The following is a 24,199-nucleotide window of genomic DNA, read 5'->3' as shown; positions in this document are numbered from 1 at the left end:
TTTCCTAACACTAAATTCACCGTTACACAAAATAAGATTTTTTTTCTTTTTCTTTTTTTTTTTTCCATGAAAATGGCCTCCATGATATATGGTTCATTCACGAGTAGTAAAGATGTGACTGTCTGAGACTCTTGAGTGTCACTGGACAGCTGTGCACTGTTACACAGCACTGAGCCAGAGACAAAGACAAAACATTGGCTGAGGCAGGACGATCCTACAGGGAGGTCTCTGGGGAACCCCCACAGGTATGACTGGGGTTGAGTCACTACACTCTGTACAAAAAAAAATCTGCTAAACAGTACCAACAGCTTCAGCTTCTGGACTATACTGACACTCAGGTAAACAGACAGATACTTTCTTCTTATCATGAAAATAATAATGCAAAAACATCGATTGCTTTTCCCAGTTTTTATTATAGTAGACTATCACTCATTCACTACGAGTCTCTGATGCTCTCTCGGGATCCCCTGGAGTGTGGCTGTAATTTGTTACACTTAAGTCCAGCCAAGCTGATTACATGTATGTCTGAGGGTTGCAGAGGTCAGGTCAAGGGTGCAAGTCCTGTTGACCCCTGACTGACCATGAGGTGGTTATTCCTCTTTCTTCCCCATGGGGAAAACAGGCCACTAAGGACCGGCAATCTCATGTGTTAGTTATCTACGCCAGAGAGAGCACGGCGCTGCAGACTAAGGCTGAAACAGGAGAGAGTGTCTCTGGGGAGACTGAAAGGGGACCTGTGAGCCACAGGCTGACTATAGACAAGTGTAACAGTAGCATGTCATCCTACATAACATGGGCGAACAGGAGACCTGCTCCATCACTAATCTGGGATCAGTCCACCGTGTACGTGGTAATGATGGCGGAGATGATTAGTCATAAATCTCGCCAACTGGTCTCAGTAGATCAGCTTATAGGAATTTAAAGAAAACGTAATGCTTTCAAGAAGATAACTTTACATTGCATTCTCAGGTGTCTCAGTATTTTAGTAAACCTGGCCACCAGAAAAACTGAAACTAGTTCAAATATCAGAATACTACTTCTACTACTAACGATATCCTTTGTAAATATCATTGATTATTGTACCTATATGGTTCTTAAGCACTTCTGAAAATTTTCAAAGAATGTCACGTATACTCTAAGCTAAGGCGGTACATCAGTTTTAGATTGTGATGGAAATAACCCCACTGAATTTCCTTTGCATAACCATTTACTTGTTTACTTTATGTAGTTCTTAATGTCATAAAACAGCATGCGTCACGTTAGAGAGATAACATATTAGTGTTAGAGTATTTTGTAGAATGTGTTCCCGTGTTCTCGCTAAACCCACCCAGGCAAACAGCCTTGCACTCACTCAGACACACCGGATGAACTTGAGAGGATGAACAGGAAACGATTTCATGTCGACTTCTCGGCTAAATTTACCCCGTACCACTGCTATTCTCCACTTTCGATGCAACGCGTTGACTATGTGTCCAACTTCGCAATATCTGACTTTATTTACATCATGTGAGGAGACGTCAGACCGCGGGCAGTAGCGTAAAGTATAATTTCAAAATCAAACACAGTTTCACGTGTAACTTTTTACGCACTGCCGCAACTTTAAAATGTCGGAACCCAGTGGAAAAAGATTAAAAACCTGCCTCCCGATCTGCAAAACACATCGTGCATTAGTCGGGAGTCGAGTTAAACAAAATCTGCCAGCAGTGGTGGAGGAAAGTCTTTGTGGAGTATCGACCTTAATAATGGAGGTCGCTTACAGACTTCAAGCACTGGTAAGGGTGAAATACGCAGGTCTTTCCATATGCGATAGAAGACGTCATGTAATAATAATTAATAAGAATAAACTTATTCGTTCTGATATCGAAGCCACCGCAGTATTTTGAGAAGTGTCTTTTGCGTTTAAAAAATATCGTAAAACAATTGTTAGTTCCTGACCAATATTTTAAAGCACTTCTGTCAAAAAATCTAGGATTGGCAAAATATTTTTGTCCCCCCCTTGAATTCTCTTTTAAATTCAGATTCAGATGATCCCCATATATGAAATATAGCTTCCTACTGCAGCGTAAGCGATTACACAATTTACCTTTAGGCAACTTGTTAACGTACTATTTCGTCGAATTTGTATCCGCATACCTGTTCACATGTAACACTTAACGAAGAAAATAAATGCAATCGTTTAAACCGATCAGGCCTAAACCTACAAGGGAGGAAATCAGGGACAGTGTTCTAGTTTAGCAATAGAAATTTTTAATCGATGTTTGTTTATTGCTTACTAATGTTGATAAGAATACATGGCATAAGATTTGCTTGTTTGCATTAAAATCTTAGACGTTAAATGTGTTTGTAACCAGTTATGGTTCATTATTTGATTTTATGTCTTAAGTTTCTCCCAATAATGTATATTCAAATTTAATTAATCCATAACCATGATGTTGTCCTTCACAGGCTAACATCTTTGAACAAGATGACCTTTCCTTGCCTAGAGTAGCAGCATTCTTCCATCAGGAGTCTGAAAAGGAGCAGAAGCAGGCAGAGGCCATGTTAAGCTACCTGTCTGAACGTGGAGGATATTATTGCACTAAAAATATACAGGTAATTCTCAGCAGACCAATGAAAACGATGTATTGTTGCGTGCCCATACCAGTTAGTTCAGTTTCCTGTCACAATATCTGTTTTCTTTCCTCGCTATCATGTTTGGTGTTCCAGTCACAGTTAAAAGATTATGGATGTCATGTCCTGTGGAGAGAAAATATGTTTATACATGGAAATCTTCCCATCCACTCCATTGGGATGGCTTTTGTCACTTGACCTACAAACAAACGTGTTTCACCATATTATGTCCAGTTGCTTTTAAGTCCTTACTCTTCCCACATCAGTCAACAGTGCCCAATTACTACATCTTTTTGAACTGTATGCCACCTGTGCCAACTTTTGCACACCTACCGTTAGATAGGTATATGCTCTCTGCATCCAAATCTCATTCTGAATCTATTAACTTATCGACAAATGCCAGTACCTGGCTTGCTGTTTCTGGGACTCACTGTACTCTGTTATTAGTTTTCCAGTTGCTTGTTTTGATGGTCTGTGACTTACTGCTCTATTAATAGAATAGTGCTAGCAGGTAGGGTAGGGTTGCATTGTGGTGTCTGCCAGATACCAAAATGCAATCCTACACTATGTGCTAGCATAATGTTAGCAGTTGCTCTACGTGACTTTGTTTTTCTCTTCAACTGTGAACATATTACACAGCTTCATATGGGATTCATATATCTTTTTCAGGAGTTGACACTTCTGTTAGTTTAAGCGCCAACCTGTATACATTTCAGTATTTTCAGTAAGTTCATCCTCATGTTAGTGTCTGTGAAATGAAAAAAAAACATGTAATGCGCAAGACTTCCATGGGTGCTGAAATGCCCACAGTAACTTTCAAAAAGACATACCATCCATGTGTCCACATACCTTTGAGATTTCATTTTTTTAGCAGGGCTCCTGAGCGGAATGGGGGAGGGGTGGGGAGGGTGGGTTGGTTTAGGAGGACAGAGGTAAACCCTGTGGGCTTTGCGGGGATCTCCCTCCTAACGTCCGTCAGAGTATAAATTTCACTTGAGTTCCGGAAAATTGAAGAGATTAATGGGAAAGGCGGAAGGACAGTGCATTAATTGTAGTTCCAGATGTATGCTATGGTTCTGGGGCTGCCACTTTAGCCTGCATCCTTTTTTTTCCCCCTTCCCTTCCGTCTCCTAGTTTTATGACTCATGTTAAATTGATGCCGAGTGAAACTGGTAAGGGTCCATCAGCAGCAATTTGGAACACCTCGTTATCCATTGGTTACTGAGGGGTGTGTATGCGTGAGCAAAAGACTCTTCAGTGTTATTCAAGAGTAATAGTTCATCACCACAGAGTTGTTGAGATTTTAATTGTTCTTCTTCTTTCTTTTTTTTTTTTTGAATCAATCTGGATCTCACTTTTTAATTCCTGTGTTGTTTGTGAAACCATTTCAAATGAAATAATTATAGTTTATTGTCTTTTAAGGTGTGAGAAATGCTTTTCTTTTAATGTCTTACCTGGCATTGTAGCTGAACATGTTTGTACAGTGCTCATGCTTTGTGTGTGTGTGTGTGTGTGTGTGTGTGTGTGTGTGTGTGTGTGTGTGTGTGTTGGTTTCAGAGGCCTGGCTGTGAACAGGTGTGTGCCGTGTCTCAGGCTGTGGAGCTGATGTTGGGTCAGTGGAAGGAGGAGATGGCCATTATGGTGGAGTTATGCCAGCTTGCCCGTGAACACGGTGACACTCATTCAGCCAGTGTGGTCAAGAGCCGTTTCCTAAGCCCCCTCATCCCAAAGGTCAAACTGCTTGGTGACCTTCTGACCAATGCTCGCAGAGTTGGGTGTACTGCCGAGGACACAGCAGGTTTCGGAGAGTACCTCATTGACCAGCTGCAGGAGGAGCTCCCTACTGTTTGAACATTACTTCTTCTAATCTTCTCATCGGTGCATAAAAAGAACTTCTTCTGTTTACTCACAAACCTATCAGCACTTCTCAGATCTCTTAAACTGTTACTGGTATTTCATACTGTAAAAGCAAGCTGTATGTAGGTGAACACACTCCATTTATGACAGCGTAAAAAGAAGTTGGTCGAAGTATCACTGTTGTGTGAAAAAGATATTGCTTAATGATCGGGAACTTAAGTGTTACATCACCGTGGAATTTCCAGGTATTATTTTCAGACGTGGAGAGGGAAACACTCACAAACAATACATTTGGACTGTCTTCCGTTTGAAACTCTTCTTTATGAGAAGCTCTGTGGATACCAACATACTAATGTACACATGCCTGTTCTTCAACTACACTTGAATGTCTTTTCTGCCTTTTCTTCATGGTTTTCCATTTCATTTTGGTTCATCAATACAAATACTTAGTAGGCCAGATTATTAATGTGTGTGCTAAAGTGGATATAAGTCCACTGGGTGGTTATGAATTTACTAATAGATTTCATGACTCCATGTATTGAAGAAATTTTGAAGCTTCCACTTTATGTCCTCTGTTTTAAAATGCCTCCTCTGGGTATACAGCATGATGTAATGTATCATTTGTCTGTTTCCTCCTATTTTGCTTTTATATCTCAGTATGAATAGTAACATGTTTTCAGTCTTTTGATCAGTTTCCATGAAGCGGTTGAAGGTAGCAGTAAGCTTGGTATATATATTTCATGAATTTCATTTGTTGCGAAGAGGAACATATTGCTTTTTTTAAGTTCCTGTTTGTGTTTGAAATGTATTTGTAGTTTTTTGAAATAAAGATAAAAGTGCTTCTGAAATAATCATGAATGTTGCCCATTGATTTGAGATGCTGATGCATAGCATATTCAAGGCGCAGATTTTAATACATTTTCAAACGACATTGCGTTTTCACAAGCGTGCCCCGTTGTGAGAAGACAGGCAAGCAAATGTGAGTTTTATCGACTCATTACTGCCATCTACTGTGTAGGCGGTCTGTATAGAGTTATTTTTGTAAGACGCTAAAATTAAATCATGGTCTATGTATACACTGAGGTATTTGGGAAAAAATCTATTCACTTAACGACGGTGATTAACCGTCGGTTAGTGAAACACAGCAAGAAAAGAGAAGAAATCAAAATTCAATCGTTAATCTAAGGTCTGGATAAGTTAACTGGAAAAATAAAACAAACAAACAGAAGTTGATGTTGAAGTACAGTACCATTGTATCAGTTTAAGCATCTAAAAATTAACAAAACAAAGTGAGAGACATACAGTTTTCTCTGATAACGTTTTAAACTCATGATGGGTGATGCTAATTTCGAAACTCTTTAAAAAATCATTTTATGTGATGATTAATCCGTAGCCGATCATATTAATTAACATTTTTAAACTGAACAATTTGTTCTCTGACATGCTTTTTGTTAACAGTTGAGCTCATGCTGTTTATTCGCGGGGATCGGTGAAACTACTGTGTGAATTTTAATTCGCAATGCAATTAGCCTACTTAGGATGATGCGAGGAACATTAAGAATGTTTTGATTTAATGATACCATTTTACTTCGTAATGTAAAAATACCTAAATAAAATAAATGAATAAATAAACGTTAAGTAAACTGTGTTTAACCTTTATTGTATTTACTTGTATTTACTGCCGCACTTCAGCGTATAATGATTTATTAAAAAAGGGAAAAATGTACCAGTTTATTGATAGTATAAACAATAAACCATTTCATTATGTCAATTAAAATCCTTTCGTCCTAGCTGTTGTCTAACATTATCCACAGGGGTGTATAAAGTACAAGTTGAAGCACTGTTACTAAAAAAATGTACTCTAAGTAGAGTTAAAGTATCCCTCACAAAAATACTTTAATAAGAGTAAAATAGTCACTCATTTACAATTTACAAAAGCTGTTGCCAGTTTAATTCCACTTAGATAACTTTTTTTTTTAGTAACAGTACTCCTACTTGTACTCTATACACCCCAGATTATCCATACCAAATCAAACGTTTTAACTCCACAATGGGACTCCTGCTCACAGTTCGCACACGGATAGAGTAGATTTTAAAACTTAGCATATATGATGTGACCTCACTGGCTTGTTTTTTTTTATGCCACTGTCGGAAAAATGAATGAATAATCTTTATCGCAGCGATCTTCATCACTGAAACTGTCATTATTCTGCTGAAATTGTATGCGAAACTGTAACCCCACCCATGTCCACTGCTCACGTGTTTATTGGTCAACCAAGGAGGCTATGACAAATAGACTCCACGCCCCTGACTCCCTGAGCCAAAATAAAAGCAGACCATTCCTTCTCATCAGCAACAGGTAGCTGGAGTGCCTAAGCAGAGGAATCAGCAGACTCAGCTGAGGCATTGTGTTAGAAAACTGTCTTGAACATTCGTTTATTTTTAAGAGGGGATTTATTTATTTTTTAAAATTTTGGTCAAAGCCTCTTAAACAACAACGAATACTGAGGCTGTGGCTGAAACGAAATAGGCATACTTTTGAATCCACAAAAGTTCAGTTTTGACTAAAAGAGATGGAGCTGTCGGATATCCCTTTCCCAATAACCTCTGCTGATGACCTCTATGACGACCCTTGCTTTAATACCAATGACATGCACTTCTTCGAGGACCTGGATCCCCGACTGGTCCACGTGAGCTTGCTTAAGCCCGAGGATCATCACCACATCGAAGATGAACACATTCGGGCACCGAGTGGCCATCACCAGGCGGGCAGGTGTCTTTTGTGGGCATGCAAAGCCTGCAAAAGGAAAACCACCAACGCCGATCGCCGAAAGGCAGCGACAATGCGAGAGAGAAGACGACTAAGTAAAGTCAATGATGCATTCGAAACTCTGAAGAGATGTACGTCAACAAACCCCAATCAAAGACTGCCAAAAGTGGAAATTCTAAGAAACGCCATCAGCTATATCGAATCTCTTCAGGCTTTGCTTAGAAGCCAAGAGGACAGCTATTACCCTGTGCTGGAGCACTACAGTGGTGACTCCGACGCCTCCAGCCCAAGATCCAATTGCTCTGATGGCATGGTAAGTAACTGGCATTGACATTTATTGGACAATTTCGTACAATTTCGTTCATTCATTTGTTTGAGATTAGTTTAAGTGAATAAAGGTGAATAAGACCATTGAAATATGTACTGGAATTTTATATTTAAGTGAAAATCTTGATAACTGATAGGCACTAAAAAAATCTTCGTAGTCATATAGCTAAAATATTTATTCTCTGACAGTTGGCAATTCATTTATAGATTTTTTTTTTTGAAATTTAAACCCCCATGTTTCCTTTCTCAGATGGATTTCAATGGACCTACTTGCACGTCACGAAGACGCCATAGTTATGACAGTTCTTACTTTACGGAGACTCCAAATGGTAAGTCATTTTACAAAACTAATAGGTGTCCTCACAAACACAGTTGGCTATCACGGTATTTAATGTCTCTATCATCTGGGATGGAAATTTAATATCTTTTTTCATTGTGTTATCAGCAGAATCACGCGCTAATAAGAGCGTAGTCGTCTCCAGCTTGGACTGTCTATCTAGCATTGTCGAGAGAATTTCGACTGAGACCCCAGCATGCCCTGTGCTGTCCGTGCAAGAGGGTTCCGATGGCAGTCCGTGCTCCCCCCAGGAAGGATCTATTCTGAGCGAGACAGGGGCACCCGTGCCATCTCCTACCAACTGCCCCCAGTCGGCCCAAGATCCCATCTACCAAGTATTGTGAACATTTACGGTCTCAAGAGTATGCGAGAGACAAATCAAAATGAGAAACATTCACGAAGATTATTCTTTTCACGCGAGAGAAACAGGAAAACCACTGACGAACTATTCAACTTGTTTGAACCCGGGGAATAGGAAAACAAAGGCTTCAAGTTTTGCTGTTGAAAATATCCAATTCCATGAGGTCTATCAATATGACTCGTCAGAGGTCAATTTCTTAAGTATGTTTATTTATATAGTTGTATAACGAAAAACACGTGACCATAAAGTTTTCTTTCTTTGTTTCTTTCTTTCTTTCTGTTTTAATATATTTCGTTTCTTCTCTTTCATCTGTATTTTCCTGAAATATTCATGAGATAGTAACCATTTCAAAAACGAAAATTGACGGACCATTTTGTACATGTGTAAATAAGAGCGTTTTTTAAGAAACGGTAAACGGACAAATATTTAGTATTTAATGATGCTTGTTTTTGAAGTTTGTTGTGTCCAATGTTAAACTTTATATTTATACATCTTGAATGCGTGAATATCGAAGTAATAAAATATGATTATTTATACACGAAAGAGTACTGTTCTCTCTCTCTCTTTCTCACCCTCTCTCTCTCTTTCTTTACTGTGTTCCGCTGTACTGAACGTAAATAATAGCTGTTTTGTCATATGAATTTCTTATAAAAAAAGTAGAGGATTTCCACTAGCGAAACGTTTTACTTGAAAATTGTCAACCAACTGCGTATTCGTTTTGTTTTTCACTTATACATCAGAAACATAGACTGTCATTTAAGGTTAAAGAATACTAAATAAAGAAAAACTGAATCAGAGTGTTGATTACAGTAAGATTTTCTATTATTATTTACTAATTCACTTGTACCATTATTGTCGTTAGGATTACGTGAACATTATTTAAATTTTTTTCAACGAATATCTGAGCGAAAAGTATTGCATATCCACACGAAAAACAGTTTGTCAATTCGAAACGGCGAAATTAATAGATTAGTAAAAGTCTTTCAGATTCGTCCCAAAAATTCATTTGAAGGAATAAAAATGATGGGTGCTGGATGGGAGACATATTTTCATTAGCCTAAAAACATGTTCTAGAAAAAAGTGGCCTATATTACCAGTATCACAATGACATATCTCAAAGGGCTGTGACATATGCAATAATATAATGGAATTTTAAACACGATCACATACATTCTGATTTCATGGTTTTCATTGGTTCATCAGTTTTATGTAAACGTTGTTAAACAACTGATGCTCTAGCAGAATGGTTCATTACGAGTGCGATGCATCAGTGAATGTGTGGAAATCTGAAGCAAGTTAACTGTTGTTTCTGTCGGAACGACCTCATTATTATTATTATTATGATTATTAATGTTGTTGCTGTTGCCGCCACCGCTGTTGTTGTTGTTGTGTAGACTCAAAACAAAGAGTACATGGAGCAAGAGTGATTGAAATGTGAGTAATTTGGGGATTAAGACAGTAACGCGCAAATATCCTTGGCTAAATTGTCGAGAAATACTACGCTTGTAGCACCACCGTGTGTGGAGATTGAAAATAGCAAAATTGCCTCTCCGACTTGTGAGCTGCAACCAGACTTTGCTTCTAACTTGAAGTTTCTTCGCTCTAAAAATGAGTCATTTAACTACCACTAAACACTTCATTAATGTCGCCATTAGTCTAACACCGATCTTTTTCTGTTCACCTTAAGCTTTCTTCCATAACAACACATAGGAAGAATGAATCACTTATGGAGATGGAAACGAGGAGCGTTGAATGACTTTTAAAGAGTGGTGTTGGCTGTTAGACATTTTCTGTGTCTGCATCACACAAGTAGTGTTCATTCTTATATAACTAACTAAGTTGGAGATACCTAAGTTTTCTTTCTTTCTTTCTTTCTTTCTTTCTTTCTTTCTTTCTTTCTTTCTTTCTTTATCTGATTTACAAACTTCCATTGCACGATTCAAAGTTAACTCAGAGATTCAGGAATTAACCCCTCATGGCCCTTTGAAGGCTTAATCTAAGGTAGTCAGAGGGGAGCGAAAATCATAATGCACACACAATTATGAAGATTTCCCGAAAAGAGCTGTCAAATAATCTGGTGATTTAATTGTAGAAGAAAGAAAAGGAAGCTCTTCAAATTTCAGTGCTTTCAAATGTTAATACAGCTTGACAGAAGTCAATTTCTAAAGTATACCCCTTTTCAATGTTCTGTCATATGAAGAAACGGTGTGGCCATAAACCTAGAGGTTGCGTAGTAGTAAGTGATGAAGAAACTGCTTAAAAACTGAAAAAGTGCTTACTGGTGAACGTTTATTGAGGGAATGTAAGTGTTTCACCAGCTATCTCATTCATCTTGGGTTGGTGTGAATGTAAGGGACGTAGATGAAAGTGACTTTATCATGTGAAGAAAAGTCTCACGAAGAAAATATCCTTGAATAGATACTTGGATAAATATATTGATTTTATTGATGTTTGAATAATAACAGATCTACAGTCAAGGTTTTAGAGTAACATTTTATTTACAGGAAAAAATGAGAACCAAACGACAATCCAAGACGTGAAATTGCGGAAATGGATCCTTAGACTAAAGCAGCTAATAACTTCCGGTAACAATAAAACATTTCCCTGCAAGTTGTCAAGCTGTTTGCCAAGGATTGCACTGCAATCTGCAGAGATGCATCAGGCCTGTTTTCGGTGCAGAAGAGGGTCAGGGAGGTGAGCTTCGGGACAAGATGCTTACTTTCTGCGACGAGCGGCAGCTCCCTTCTTGCTGCTGTAATGCGACAGTCACAGAGAACAACCAAGTGAGACCTTTTATATCGATAACCTCTAATACGGACAGAATTAAATTTATTACATGAGTGTACTTCACCTTCTCATTTACACACACACACACACACACACACACACACACACACACACACACACACACACACACACACAACAGAGTTGTTTAACATTGCTGTTTAACACCAAAACAATGAAAACTAAGTGACAGACAATACCAGACCTTATCGCAGTCAAGGAGGAAGACTGGCATGCACACAATCCACTGCACACTCTACAACTCTTACCGTCATAGGAGGGGACATGACTTATTTCATGTATCCTCAGCCATGGATTGAGCGTAAAGGTTTAGAATAGTCATGATATATGGTGTTTGTTTCTCTATGGTGGAAAGCTGGAAAGCTATTTCTGTTCATATCTATATGGAGCAGATTTTCATCAGCTATATAAAACATTATTTATTTATTTATTTTTTTTTAAATGATTTAGCTGAAGTATCTTACCATCATTTCTCCACCTCAGAGAAAGTTTCCATTTATATCACGGGTTGGCTTAGCAGTCCAGATAATAGACTCTTACTATTGATCATCTTTTATTGAGAGGAAATCTTTTGGGGGGGGGGGGGGGGGGATTAAATTGCTAAAAAGCTGTGTTTTTTTTTTTTGTTTTTTTTTTTGCAAGTGTATAATTTATCTACTACGAGGTATCTCCACACCATCTTCAGTGATCAAAAACGATCAAGTGTTTCTTTCATGAACCTCCCCAAAAAACATAAGTTTATATGAAAATTCAGCCTTCATGCATATGATGGATATATGAGAAAGTTGCAATGGTACAACAGTCTCTGGCTTCATCTCGTTCTGAGACAAAGCATGTCTTATGAATGGGATGGATGACTTAAGCAGAAATAAAAATGTGCTAAATTCTCATGCTGCTATATGGATGGAATGAGATGAAAGAGGATGGAATGGAACAGAAGAATACATCGTGAAATGGAGAAGAGAAGACCACTAAAATGAACTTACTGTTTCTGCAGCTCATCAATACGGTTTCTGAGAGAGATGACCTGGAAATGACACAGCAGTACACTGAAAAAGGCATGGCTACGTTACGTCTGTGGAGCCCCCAAAACTTACCTTTCAGCTGCTCTCTCACCAAGCGGCTGTTGAACCAACAGGGAGACTATCTATCATCTAATTTATCATCCTCTGCTACTAAATAACTAACTCTAATTACCTTATGACTATGCTGATTATCATTCGTGATATTTTTACTATTACTAAAGATCTAGATTCTTGAATTAGGCTGCGTGCTCCGCAGATAAGAAAATGGCAGCGCACAGCTGATATGCTAACTGTACGATATGGCTATTTCTAATTTCTTAAGATGTAAATACATAATTTTTTGTAGGTTGTTATTCTGAAGTTTTCATTACTGAATATATAGAAAAATATAAGTTGAGTGGAGGTGTGTTGCTCCAGTTGGTTATAATCACCTCTCCATTGAGGCTATAGAGATGCCCATGTCATGAGGTCCTGTAAAAAAAATGTCCTGAGGCAAGCATAGACACGCCATGCTTGTGGAGGGGAGCCCTGCACCTGACAAGCCTGAACAAATTTACTTACAATTTACTCAGCTCTTCCACTCTCTTACGCAGGGTTGTAACCTAGTGGAGATGAAAGCAGAGCTGAATTCAAATGTGTTCCAGGACAAGGCCATAGCTAGTGGGAAACTCCAGAATGAACTGCTTGGTTGATTTTAGTTGGGACCTTTTGAAGATTGTCTTAAGACGTTATGTGTACCATTGTGGCCCTAGTTCCTCATTGTCAGTAAATTTAAATATCATTCATTCATTCTCTAAGCCGCTTATCCTAATTAGGGTCTCATGGTGCGGGAGCCTATCCCAACGTTCATTGGGTGAAAGGCGGGGAAACACCTTGGACAGGTTGTCAGTCCATCGCAGTTAATATCAGTCATTCAATGAAATTCATGTAGAGTCTACTGAAAATGAAACTAAAAATAGGTGTGTATTTATATTTACATAAAGCAATAATTGAATTGTCTCAGACCCACCATCCACCAGTCTCTCTAAATCAGATTTTTTTCATTGTTGTTTTTTTTCGCAAGACCTCTGTGTCATTACCCAACCCTGATCTTTCCTCGCTTTATACTGCTGAAGAGAGTCATTTTTAAAATTATTCTTAAAACTGCCAGTTCAGAAGAGAGCTGCAATGAGACAAATTGTTAATTTCCACCTGCATTGATACATCTTATGCTTGTACCAAAGGTTTACATGAACTTCATTAAAGGGCTTTCTCTTGTGTCTGCTGCAGTCTGCTTTCTGCTCTTTTGTTTCCTGAAGTGCTCACCTCATACTTCTGTCTCTTCAGTCTCTCCATGTGGTCAAACTTCTCAGACTCCAGAGTCTTCAGCCATTCGTACAACTCATTGGCCTTGTCCCTGTGATGGGGGAAGTGAGATATTTGTTGGTTAAACTGACTTTTTACCCATGTGTTTTTTGTAGAAAGACTCGGTGATGTTAAGGGGCCTACTTGAGCTTATCCTCATTAAGATGGTCGATGTTGAGTGGTTTGCGTCTCTCAGCCAGGATCTTCCTCTTCTTCTCTCTCTCTGTCTGCTTCTTCCCACCTCTCTTTGAGTCAGCCTGGAATGCAGAGAGATCCAAGAAAATTGTACATCATACTAAGAAAACACACACACACACACACACACACACACACACACACACACCAGATAGACTATTTGTGTGTGCACAATAATGTCAGATCATTTGTACCTTCTGCAAGTAGCTGCTGTAGTTGGAGCCCATGTTGGACAGTGCTGACTTCTTCTTAGATTCCTCTTCTGCCTTCTTCTTAGCATTCTCTTCCTCTTTCCTCAGCCTCTCTTCCTGTAGAATCAATCACATCGACTTTTAATACATTCAGTAATCTTTCAGACCAGCCTCTTAAGCAGAAATCTGCAAAATATGGGACCTAGAGGTTTTGCGAGGGTAAAAGTGGAATCGGACACAAAAGCTGTGAAGGTGCGAGTGAGATGGAGGCAGGCGGTACAAACCTCACGTCTTGCCTGGCGCTCCTTCTCCTTCTCAGCTTGGATCCTCTGCTGCTCAGCTCTCTCTGCCCTGCGCTTCTCCTGCAAGGGGAGCACAAAAGCAAATGACCAATTCAGTTTTGATTGGATGGTGCTTAACAGTTTATGAATTTCACTCGTCTAGAACGGCATATTTGTGTATGTACTTGTGACTCTGAATATTCTGTGATCACAGTCTGATTTAGTCTTTATTGATTATTTCACAAAGAGACTGAAGCAGGCTGCACTTACAATCCTGGCCTTCAGGGCAATCAGCTCCTCTTCCTCCTTCTTCCTGAGCTCAAAGTGGGCATCGATCAAGGCCTGCAGCTCAATCAGATCCTTGTTCTGACGCTTCTTCTGAATGTCCTGTAAGGAGCATACACAGACAAATGCCACAGGTTACATAGTGAGCATATTATCAGCTTAAGGCAACATCAGCTTCCATGGATACCGGGTTATGAGAGAAAAGGGTTAAATAGAGGACTACTCACATCAAAGTCCACCTTCTCACCCTCTGGGATCTTGGGAGCAGATGGTCTGCGGAAAAGAAAAATGAGTCATATCAATTCAAGTCACTGCAAATATGAACATTGCTTTACTGTTAGTGGGGTTTTTTTTCCCTACTCCATCAATGGTAGAGTTAGTAAAATAACATTAATTCTAATGTTGATCATCTTGAATGACATAAGTTAAACATGAGTTCAAATGAAAAGTTAAATGGTAACTTACTTGAACTTAGGCTTCTCCTCTGTAGATTAAGAATGAAAAGGGGACAAACATGTTACAGGGTTAGAAATCCAACCATAGTAGTACATGAAGCAAACATTTCCAATTTTTGGGGTAGTGTATTTTAAATATGAGTCGTAAACACACTCTAGTTTAGAGGGTAAAACTGTCTTCAGATGGTCTGTCAGTATTTCACATAAAGTGGAATAAAACAGACAATAAATGAACAGTGTTTGGAAAACAGCTGCTGGTGAAGTACAGTAATCAAACCAATGTCGTATAACTCTCTGTATGTATATATATATATATATATATATATGTATGTATGTGTGTGTGTGTATATATATATATATATATATAGATATAGATATAGATATATATAGATATAGATGTTTAAATATGCATACATCAGATTTTTCTTATGTAAGTCTGATTTTTAAGGAGATGAAAACTTTTCTGTGCTATAAAGATTGAAATAGGTTTTGACTCAAACAGTCAATCTGAAGTATGCTTCAAACGGTGTGTAGTTAAACTTTCGTCTGAAATTTGTTCATCAAATGTCTGATCCTCCCTTGTAAAATTAGCGTGTTTATGTGTTGCACACCATGCAATGATAAGTAGCACAGTAACAGTGAACGCACGTTCATTGTATAATTGTTAGCGGTTGTTAGCATTAGTTAGCATATATTCTTTCACCCTTTCTCCATTTGATTTGGTATCCTGATGTTGGGACACACCTGTATAATGTTTGTTTCTGTCCTTTTTTTTGGTATAATTTTTAAATTCAGCCAATGTCACAGTGATCCTCACTTGAAAACAGATTTTACTGGGAAGGACAGGAATGCGGACCAGGAACAATACACTCTGACCAACCCAAGCAATGTATACAATGGGATTGATATGCAGTCAGCCTACCTTCCTCTTCAATGACCTCTGCATGCACCAAGCATTAAAAGCAAGAATAATGTAGACAATTTTAGTGATAAACCCAGTGAACTGCACATTCACTAGGTCACATTTGGCAAAGCACAATAAGCAAGGAGAAGAAAAGATACGTTGCATCTTTTCTGTTGTAAAACATTAGCAATACGTGTCCAATATCAGGGCTTTGATATGATTAAATATGCATTATTTACAGATGGATTAGAAGACATTTCAAACTTATCTTTTTTTTTTCATTAATACATCAAAATACAATTTCAGTTACTTTTTCATGAAATAGATTATTCATTTCCTTAAACAGGGTGATGATGTTATTTGTTAATATAAGGTTCATAAGAACAGTACATTTGTTCGGTATTGCCATCACCCTGATTAAGGCTGAGTAACATAGCCATGACACAGCATTAAACATCCTGAAAATCATGTGTAATGTTAATTATGATTACGATACAAAGATGTAAAGAAACATAGCAACAAATTGCCCACATGATCATGCTATAACTTGGGTAGCTTAATCATTCAGCTTCATCTACTTGCTAACTAGAGTCACTAACAGCATCCATATGACTATTATGCTTGGAGCATGAGCACTAGTGGGAGGCCTGGGTCCCCACAAGCATACAGTACGCATAACCAGAGCCTTATTACAAGGAGGGAGAAAATCTGTTCTGTTGAGCCCAAGAAGCAGCTTACATTTAAACTTTGTAGTAGTAACCAAGCAGGGAGATTTAGGCAAATGTGGTCACATTGAGATAAGCAGAAGGGTGAGTAATATGGGTTATGTACAAGCTTAATATGACAGCATCACTTATTGTCATTATTAGATCAGCCAGCTCAGAGGAGGAGGTCATGTCATGATAGGTAGGACTTTAGACTCTAGCAGACATGTCTGCTTACCCTTCTTAGTCTGTTCTTTGAGGCTATTATTGGCTGGAGCGCACTGTCGCTTTGGGAAGGATGAGAGAATATTCCTTGCCACATACCTTCATGCACCTCAGGCTCTGGTTCAGGTTCTGGCTCTGGTTCTGGTTCTGGTTCTGGGGCTACTGGCTCTGGCTCAGGTTCTGGCTCAGGCTCAGGCTCAGGCTCGGGTTCGGGTTCTACTGCTGGTTCAGGTTCTGGCTCTGGTTCAGGGGCCACCTCAGGGGCCACTTCTACCTCTACTACCTCTTCGGCTACAGCTTCACGGCATGCAAGGAGCGGTTTCAGGGAGAGGAGGGTTGATGAGACGTTAATTAGTATAGAAGAAGTTGAGGGACAGTAAGCATTAGAACGAGAGAGAGAATTTGCAAGGTTAATGAATGGCTTGTGGTGAAAAGCCGAACAAGGCGAGAGTTTTGGTCCACTAGTAGAGGAGATGCAGAACGTAGCGAAACATGAGAAAAGATGGTGGGAAGAAGCAAAGCAAAGGGTTTATCAATTGCAGATGGCACAGAGAGTGTTAAAAAGAGTGTAATGACACTGTGTATACACAGACCTGGAAAAAAATAAATCCCATTCCATGTATTTTCAAAACGTAACAGAAAAGTTCTGTCTTTTTAATCGTTTGTAAAGCATTTAGTCATCATCATTTATCACACTTTTCTAGCTTGTGCTTTTTAAGCAAGAAATAATAAACACAAGAGAGAGAGAGAGAGTTTTTATAGTTTGTAAATTTAAAACAGACTGTTTTAAGATTTGGAAGATCATGAGGTTCAAACAGAGATGTCATAAGAGACAAATGAAAATATCAAGAGAGGCAAACAATGGACTAAAGGGACAAGGAGCTTCAGCGTTCTACATGCCAAAAAGTTAATGATCAGAGACGTGGAAACATTATTAAGGGGAAGACACCTGAAAATCAGTATTCATTTGATTGGGTCACTTATCTTCCTTAAACCATATCTTAGTGCTCTCCATTGTTGACTTAAGAGTTGTGAAAAGGGAGAAGTACAATAGCAAAATGACCTGAGTTGCCAAGCTGCAGCCATAGTCATGTTGTAGGCGCAGCTTGTTATCAATCATAGCATGATACTGTCCTCCACAACTGATTCAATGCTTTTAAAGCCTAAGATACTTTTTGAATTATCGGGTCAAAACCATGCTTTGAATACACCATTTTGTCTGTTAACTAAAGATTTCCATTTTACTCATAGTCGTGTGACTATATTCAGTCTTGGAGGAGAGTATAACAGCACTGTGGTGTGAATCCTGTTACAAATAGCATGAAATGTGATTTATGGCACATGTTATTTTAGGCAGTTATGGTACCATACATTTGCACAGGTTTTTGAAAGCAAAAGTCATGATGAAATAAGTATGCTTAGGTGCTGATAGCAGAGTTCATGCCTGCAGAGATGCACAGCGATTCCATTGAATGTATAACACTGCTGTATAATTCAATGCATAGAAGCCTGTTTTAAGGACTAAAATAAATAAATAAATAAACAAACAAACAAATAAATAAATAACTGAGCCAAACAAGGGGAATATTTCGTGAGATGAAACTTAGTCGCCCGTCTAAACTTTGTTAAAAAAAAATGGTGTGATGAATCTACATTTTCAAATTAAAGAAAAGAATAAGACAGTTACTTCCAGGGTTTGTCACTAGGTTTTGACACCAAAGTTTTGTCACTTTGTTGAATTTTTAAAAATGGTCGACTGAAAAATTTCACTTCAAGTAACATGTCTGTGAATAATAGTTTGAACTTAATTCTGCCCTTATTGGAATGTGAATCATTAGGAAGCTGGCTCGGAATTAAGCAGCGTTGTGTTGGAGACATGAAGGGTGAAGAAATAAAATAAAATTAACAACTCCATAATGTAAGCACAGTGAAAATCATTTGGACCACAGGAATTTTAGTAGTTTTGACATCTATATTTTTGGAGAATGAGGAAACTATAGGTAATGTACTCACCTTCGACCTGTTCACTGAAAAAAAAGAGAAAAAAATCAATGTTATTAATTCAGGATCGTACATTTGTTTATCTAACTGTAACAGAAAGGATCCTTCAAGTATCATTGCTAATATTTTGTAGTTGAGTATGAGTTTTCCTGGAGACAGAAATGGATCATTAGACAGAACCAACATGTTGACCAGTTCGAAGAGAACACAGCTGAAAAGGTCTGACAAAACAGCATGAAGTCAATAAATATAAAACATAGCAACACTTACACTTCCTCTGTGTCAGACATGATTGCAGTGGACTTTGGACCTAGGGTAAAGAAAGAAAGAAAAAGAAAAGTTGTGTTTTTGAAAATATTGCATCAAAGTTTGCATATATTTCTAGTTACTCTCAAGTCCTATATAAATGCACACACCAGTAGGATTACACAGCATAAAAATGTTTCTCTCTTTTAGACTCCCATGCTGTCCCCGTCCTTTAATGCCATCCTACCGGGATAACTAAAAGATGTAGCAGTCGGTAAAAGGCGTTAAGGAAATCTATGTCCTGAAACCCTCTCAGTGTTTGAAATAATTTAACGATTGAGACTGGATTGTGTTTTGCTCTGTGAAAGATATCCTATATTAGGTCTGAACATGTCAACTTTAACATACTTTTACTTTCGCTCGTGATATTTTCTTATTTATTCTCAAACGTGTATAATTTAAAAGGCTGCATTGTTTTCATTTTTTGCTGAGAAATCTTCTTCTTGTCTCCTCTGGACTTGAACCTGTCTTGAGAGGCCTGACTGATGTTAAGTGAAAGGGCACACATGCTTAGAATACTGTCTCCGCCCCTTTTTTCACTCTCTGACTTGGAGATCCATGACACATGAAAGGTCAACGTATAGAGCAAAGATCATGATCTCTGGGCATTTTTGGAGATAAAATTTATTTTACGAATGAAGAAGCTGAAAAAAAAATATCGAGATTCATTTGAAGTTAATCTTCTTTGCACTTTTTTGATCTTTTGACTGTGATTAAACTGCATCTCATGGTAATTGTAACTGAAAATAACAATAAATGATAATTAATTGGCACTTTACTCTATATCACTGTAATCTTTGAGTACATTGAAAAACTATTAAATGTGTGGCTTAAAAGTTCATTAACAGAATTTGAAATGTGTTCCCACCCTTAAAGCCCCATGAGACTTAAATATGCAGTCGTAGACAGCTGCAAGTGACTCTCTGACATTGTTCAGGATCCAGTTTCCTCATTACAGCTCAAGTTCTTTTTCTTAGAATAGTATCCATTGAGCCAATTTCTTTTCCTTTTCTGGTCATAGCCTTCACTAGCACATTTCAGATAAGTTTCTAAAACATTGGGCACTTCTATGCAAATTTCACTGTGCAAAGATCTTCCAAACCACTTTTAGCAAAGGATAGCCTATCTCACAGAAACAAATACAGCTTGATCTTTTAATTTAGTGGAATCTGTTGAGGCAAATCAGTTCAAAAAAGAATTGAAGTTCATCTTTCAGATATAATAGCAGTAAATTTGACCCTAATACCAAGTGAAAATGATTATTTTCTCCAGTTATCGTGGTTCAGTCTGCCACATTTCTGAAGCAAATGAAACTGACTATGCCATTATCTTTAACAAAACCAGGTAAGAATAATTTAGTTTGGTTGATTGGTAAGTGCTTAATTTGCTCAGGGCGGAAGTTTAGAATGTGTCATTGTATGACTTCATTTCATGATAGCCTGTCATCCTTATTTCTTTTTTGTTTTTCTCCAGAGGATCTGTTCCAGGTTTGGTTACATAAACACCCATCATAATAATGCCCAGTCCCCCACACAGTGTATTCACAATGCTACCTCAATCATTAATTGTCATGTAATCTGTGATATAGCAACATGTATCATCAGATTATCATTATGAACCTTTATTACCCTCTATAGATGGTCTTAGAACTTGTAGGGATGAAAGTTAAACACTGCACAGAACTGTGAACATGCAGCAGAGCAAAGGAGAGGCTGGTTTCAACGTCAGTTACAGAGTATAATCACATACACACACATACACACACACACACACACAAAGGGTAACATTAATGGCAACAGTTCTATGTAATTATCTACATCATTAATTCATTACTGCACACTAAATGTGGAGTCAATCACAGCTGGAGCCCATTTACGATATTTACACAAGATCAATAATAAACAACCAGATATTGTCAATCAATTTTTCACAAACAAACTGATACACATATACATGTCCGTACACACACACGCACACGCACACAGACATATATGTGCATACTCTGTTCTAAATGGATCAGTTCCAAGTATGATGTAATGATGCATATGCATCTGCTATCGCAATCAATTTTCACCTCCTGGCTCCCAGCACCTTCATTTTCTGCTAAGCCAATAACTGGTTGCTCCACTGTAAACATCAGTAGTATTCATGACCAGTGTCTTCTCTAAATCTTAAGTGTCCAGTACATTTGGCAGTGTTTTAGCATGTGTATTCTCAGCTGCTGTCAGGAGGGGCGGGGGGCACTGAGCTTCATTCACCACACATGCTGGCCCTACGCACCATCCTTTTTCCCACCCTCTCTCCCTCTCTATCACTCGCATACTCTTTTTCTCCTTACCTCAGAAAAGCTGAAAGAAGTGAGCTCCCTGGTGGTGGAGACTGGCTCTAAAGTTCTGCAAACATCCTGGGCCGATTATGTTCTTCTGTTATAGTGACACTTGATCCCTGGGGGTCTCCCATTGGCCAAGACAATGTCGGGGGTGGAGCCAAAAAGGGCATCTCTGAGTCTTGGCCCTGATTCTCAATAAGGAGATGGATCTATTGAGAGAATGCAGGGAGGCACAAGTTTGGCATGGGCCACTCAAGGCACTGTTGCTATATTTGTGATCGCATTAGCCATGTAAGATGTAAGATTAACCCTTGCTCTGACAACGTATATATGTACTGATAGGGAAATATCATTCAGGTATTTCTACACTAGTGTAGATTTGCCAAGTCTAGATCTCTTCCCTAGAAATGTTCACAAATGTTCATACATTAATAGTTGAAACTGCTTGGTCAGAAGAGGACATGAGGATTGTTTCCGAATTTCATGATTCTTTCAACTGATTAATTAAATTGCTGAGCAAAATCACTCCTCACAGGTGTAAACAATATTTTATCCAGTATAAGCATTCCTAAGCAAACACCACTAATTAAAATGATATAATGTAGAATGTACAGCATTGGATAAACTCTGTTAGATTGAAAATTTATATTAAGATAAGTGACTCCAGTGCTTCTGTGGACACTTTATAAATGGGCCTCTGTGAATGACGTCAAGTGCTGATCACAGCCATCCGTCTGTATCAGGATCATATGCAGCTCAGATGAACTGGAGCCGAATAGCAGGCATCGTGAAGGAGAAGACATACTCACCAGCAGGGGGCAGTGTTCTTAAAGAGTCAACACGGTGAATGTGCTGAGCAGGGGTGGTGACATCTAAGGTGCCTTGGATACCCCCTGCCTCGCTGACAGTCCCACTGCACCGTCACCATGGAGCACATTCTGAGTAAAGCGCTCAGATTTTATTTTTGGACTGCTATGGAGACTGTGGCTTCCATTTGAAGGAAGGGGGTATAGTTGAACTCAACATGAGACTCCCGTTCTGACACACCAGGCTGGGACAAGCAGGCAGCAGCCGGCCGCCCCCCAAAGCAGCAGTCACACAGGTAAGAACAACCAATTTCACTTTCTCTTTTTTTTTTTTTCTCTCTCAGCAATGCATGATGATGTGTTGATGTCATAAACATGAGACAACACTTAAGACAGGTACTGTGACCTGTCTCCCAAATTGGGCTTCAGCCCCATTGTGGTGAAACTGTTAGACAAGTCTTTGGAATGAGATTTTAATCTGCCAAATCAATCTACCACCAGAATTGCTTCATGATAAAGGAAAAGGTTACATCGCTTTCAAGAGCCAGATGAATCAGAAAAATATATCTCCTATGCTTCATCAATATTAATGATTTATTTTCCTCTCAGACTATGGTAGTGTCGTTCTTTAATGTTTTTTACCTAATGGTTATTGCTGTCTTGAATGTGTTTTGAGGCTAAAGTTATGCATTCTCATTTATAGGGGACTCTGTCTGAAGTGTGCCATCTGTCATCTGTTATAATCATCTCTTGGTAACTTCAGTGTGTGTTTCTATGTGTGTGCGTGTAAGAGTTTGTGTGTGTATGTGTGTATGTATGTGTGAGTGTGTGTGTGTGTGTGTGTGTATGTGTGTGTGTGTGTTTGTGTGTGTCTGTGTGTTTGTGTGTGTGTGTGTGTGAGCACGCATATGTGTGGGTGCATGTGTGTGTACATGTGTGTGCAGGTTAATATTGGCATCTAATGTAAAAGTACATGTACTTCCATAAGGATATTTTTCCCAAGGTGGTTGCTAAGTGGCAATTGTGTGCTAGGTGGTTTTATTGCCAGGCTATTCTTACCCTTTCCTCTTTTGAACTTGCATCTTGGAGGTGCTCCAAAATACCTAACCTACCAGAGCCTTAAAAGGATGACCTCCACTCATATGACAGGCAACAGGTTCAGCTTCTGTTTCTCTCGGAGCGAGGTCCCTTTAAAACACTCTTACCATTGGCCTATATGTGAAACATTGCACTCAGAGAGGACTATCAAGAACGCTGCCATATTAACACAATTAAAGCAAGGCCTGCCACGATTTTGACCCACATGGGAAGAAAGGTTGAAAATAACAACATTAACGTAAATCATTCTGCCTGTGCGTAGTCCTGTGTGATTGCTGACATGAACAAATTTCACACTTAAAATGGGAATGACTGTATCTAGACTTTCAAATTTAGGCAGATTTGTTTGACTCTTGTGAGAGGCTTTAACTCAAATGGTTCATGTTTATTCTTACTCTTTAATGTTCACTTAAGTTTAAGGCTCAGCAGATTTCAAATTAGGTTGACTGATCAGACTCAGTAAAAGCTGAGTTAATTAATATAACCTGGAAATAAGGGAGATTACAAGGTATTTGAAAATATCACAAAAATGTGACATTAGGTCAAAAACTTACCAGACAATTTCGGTTTAATGATAAAGTACACCTGGTTTTGTGACCGATAGTATTTTTATATTTGGTATTTAAAAGTAGACTGATGAACGCTTTGAGTGGTTGACTAATCGGCTGTACATTTAACAACATTTATAGTGGCCTGTGCTCTCAGGTTTTGTGACTGCCACACCTCTGGCCACATTACACGGGCATTAATTTACACTGGAGTGAGGGTAGAGCAGTAGGCATTGGACTAAACTGTATGACACGGAGCAGGTGACTGGATCTCTCCTTTGCTTTCGACCTAAAATTAGGCCAAGGAGCCATCCAGCATTAGCTGTGTGACACTTCATTTCATGGAGAAGGGCAGTAAACTTGACTGGCCTCCTTGTTTTTCCCTGCAGCTCCCACTTGCTATTGCAAATGACAGCTGCATGACACATTTACCAC

The 24,199-nt window shown here is 38.7% G+C and overlaps 3 protein-coding genes across 3 annotated transcripts; 2 read left to right on the top strand and 1 right to left on the bottom strand.

Moving 5' to 3' along the window:
- The first annotated feature begins 1,604 nt into the window (after positions 1 to 1,604).
- Positions 1,605 to 4,463, top strand: LOC115826985 (ferritin light chain, oocyte isoform). Its single transcript, XM_030790938.1, has 3 exons — positions 1,605 to 1,772; positions 2,446 to 2,592; positions 4,168 to 4,463. Exons 1-3 carry the CDS (start codon positions 1,605 to 1,607, stop codon positions 4,459 to 4,461), a joined length of 609 nt encoding a protein of 202 aa, XP_030646798.1. The 3' UTR covers positions 4,462 to 4,463.
- Positions 4,464 to 7,040: 2,577 nt separating this feature from the next.
- On the top strand, positions 7,041 to 8,245 carry myod1 (myogenic differentiation 1). Its single transcript, XM_030790107.1, has 3 exons — positions 7,041 to 7,550; positions 7,815 to 7,893; positions 8,010 to 8,245. Exons 1-3 carry the CDS (start codon positions 7,041 to 7,043, stop codon positions 8,243 to 8,245), a joined length of 825 nt encoding a protein of 274 aa, XP_030645967.1.
- Positions 8,246 to 10,977: 2,732 nt separating this feature from the next.
- tnnt3a (troponin T type 3a (skeletal, fast)) lies at positions 10,978 to 18,967 on the bottom strand. The gene is made up of 12 exons (XM_030789938.1): positions 18,948 to 18,967; positions 18,690 to 18,703; positions 16,786 to 16,973; positions 14,854 to 14,867; positions 14,616 to 14,661; positions 14,374 to 14,490; positions 14,107 to 14,184; positions 13,826 to 13,939; positions 13,581 to 13,693; positions 13,398 to 13,488; positions 12,654 to 12,694; positions 10,978 to 11,014 (listed from the first exon to the last, which is right to left on the bottom strand). The coding sequence occupies exons 1-12, from the start codon at positions 18,965 to 18,967 to the stop codon at positions 10,978 to 10,980; spliced, it is 873 nt and encodes a 290-aa protein (XP_030645798.1).
- Positions 18,968 to 24,199: the final 5,232 nt, after the last annotated feature.

This window comes from Chanos chanos, chromosome 13, assembly GCF_902362185.1.
Source record: "Chanos chanos chromosome 13, fChaCha1.1, whole genome shotgun sequence".
NCBI classification, from domain to species: domain Eukaryota; kingdom Metazoa; phylum Chordata; class Actinopteri; order Gonorynchiformes; family Chanidae; genus Chanos; species Chanos chanos.
The sequence above is the reverse complement of the archived record's forward strand: the minus strand, read 5'-3'. Positions and strand labels throughout refer to the sequence as shown.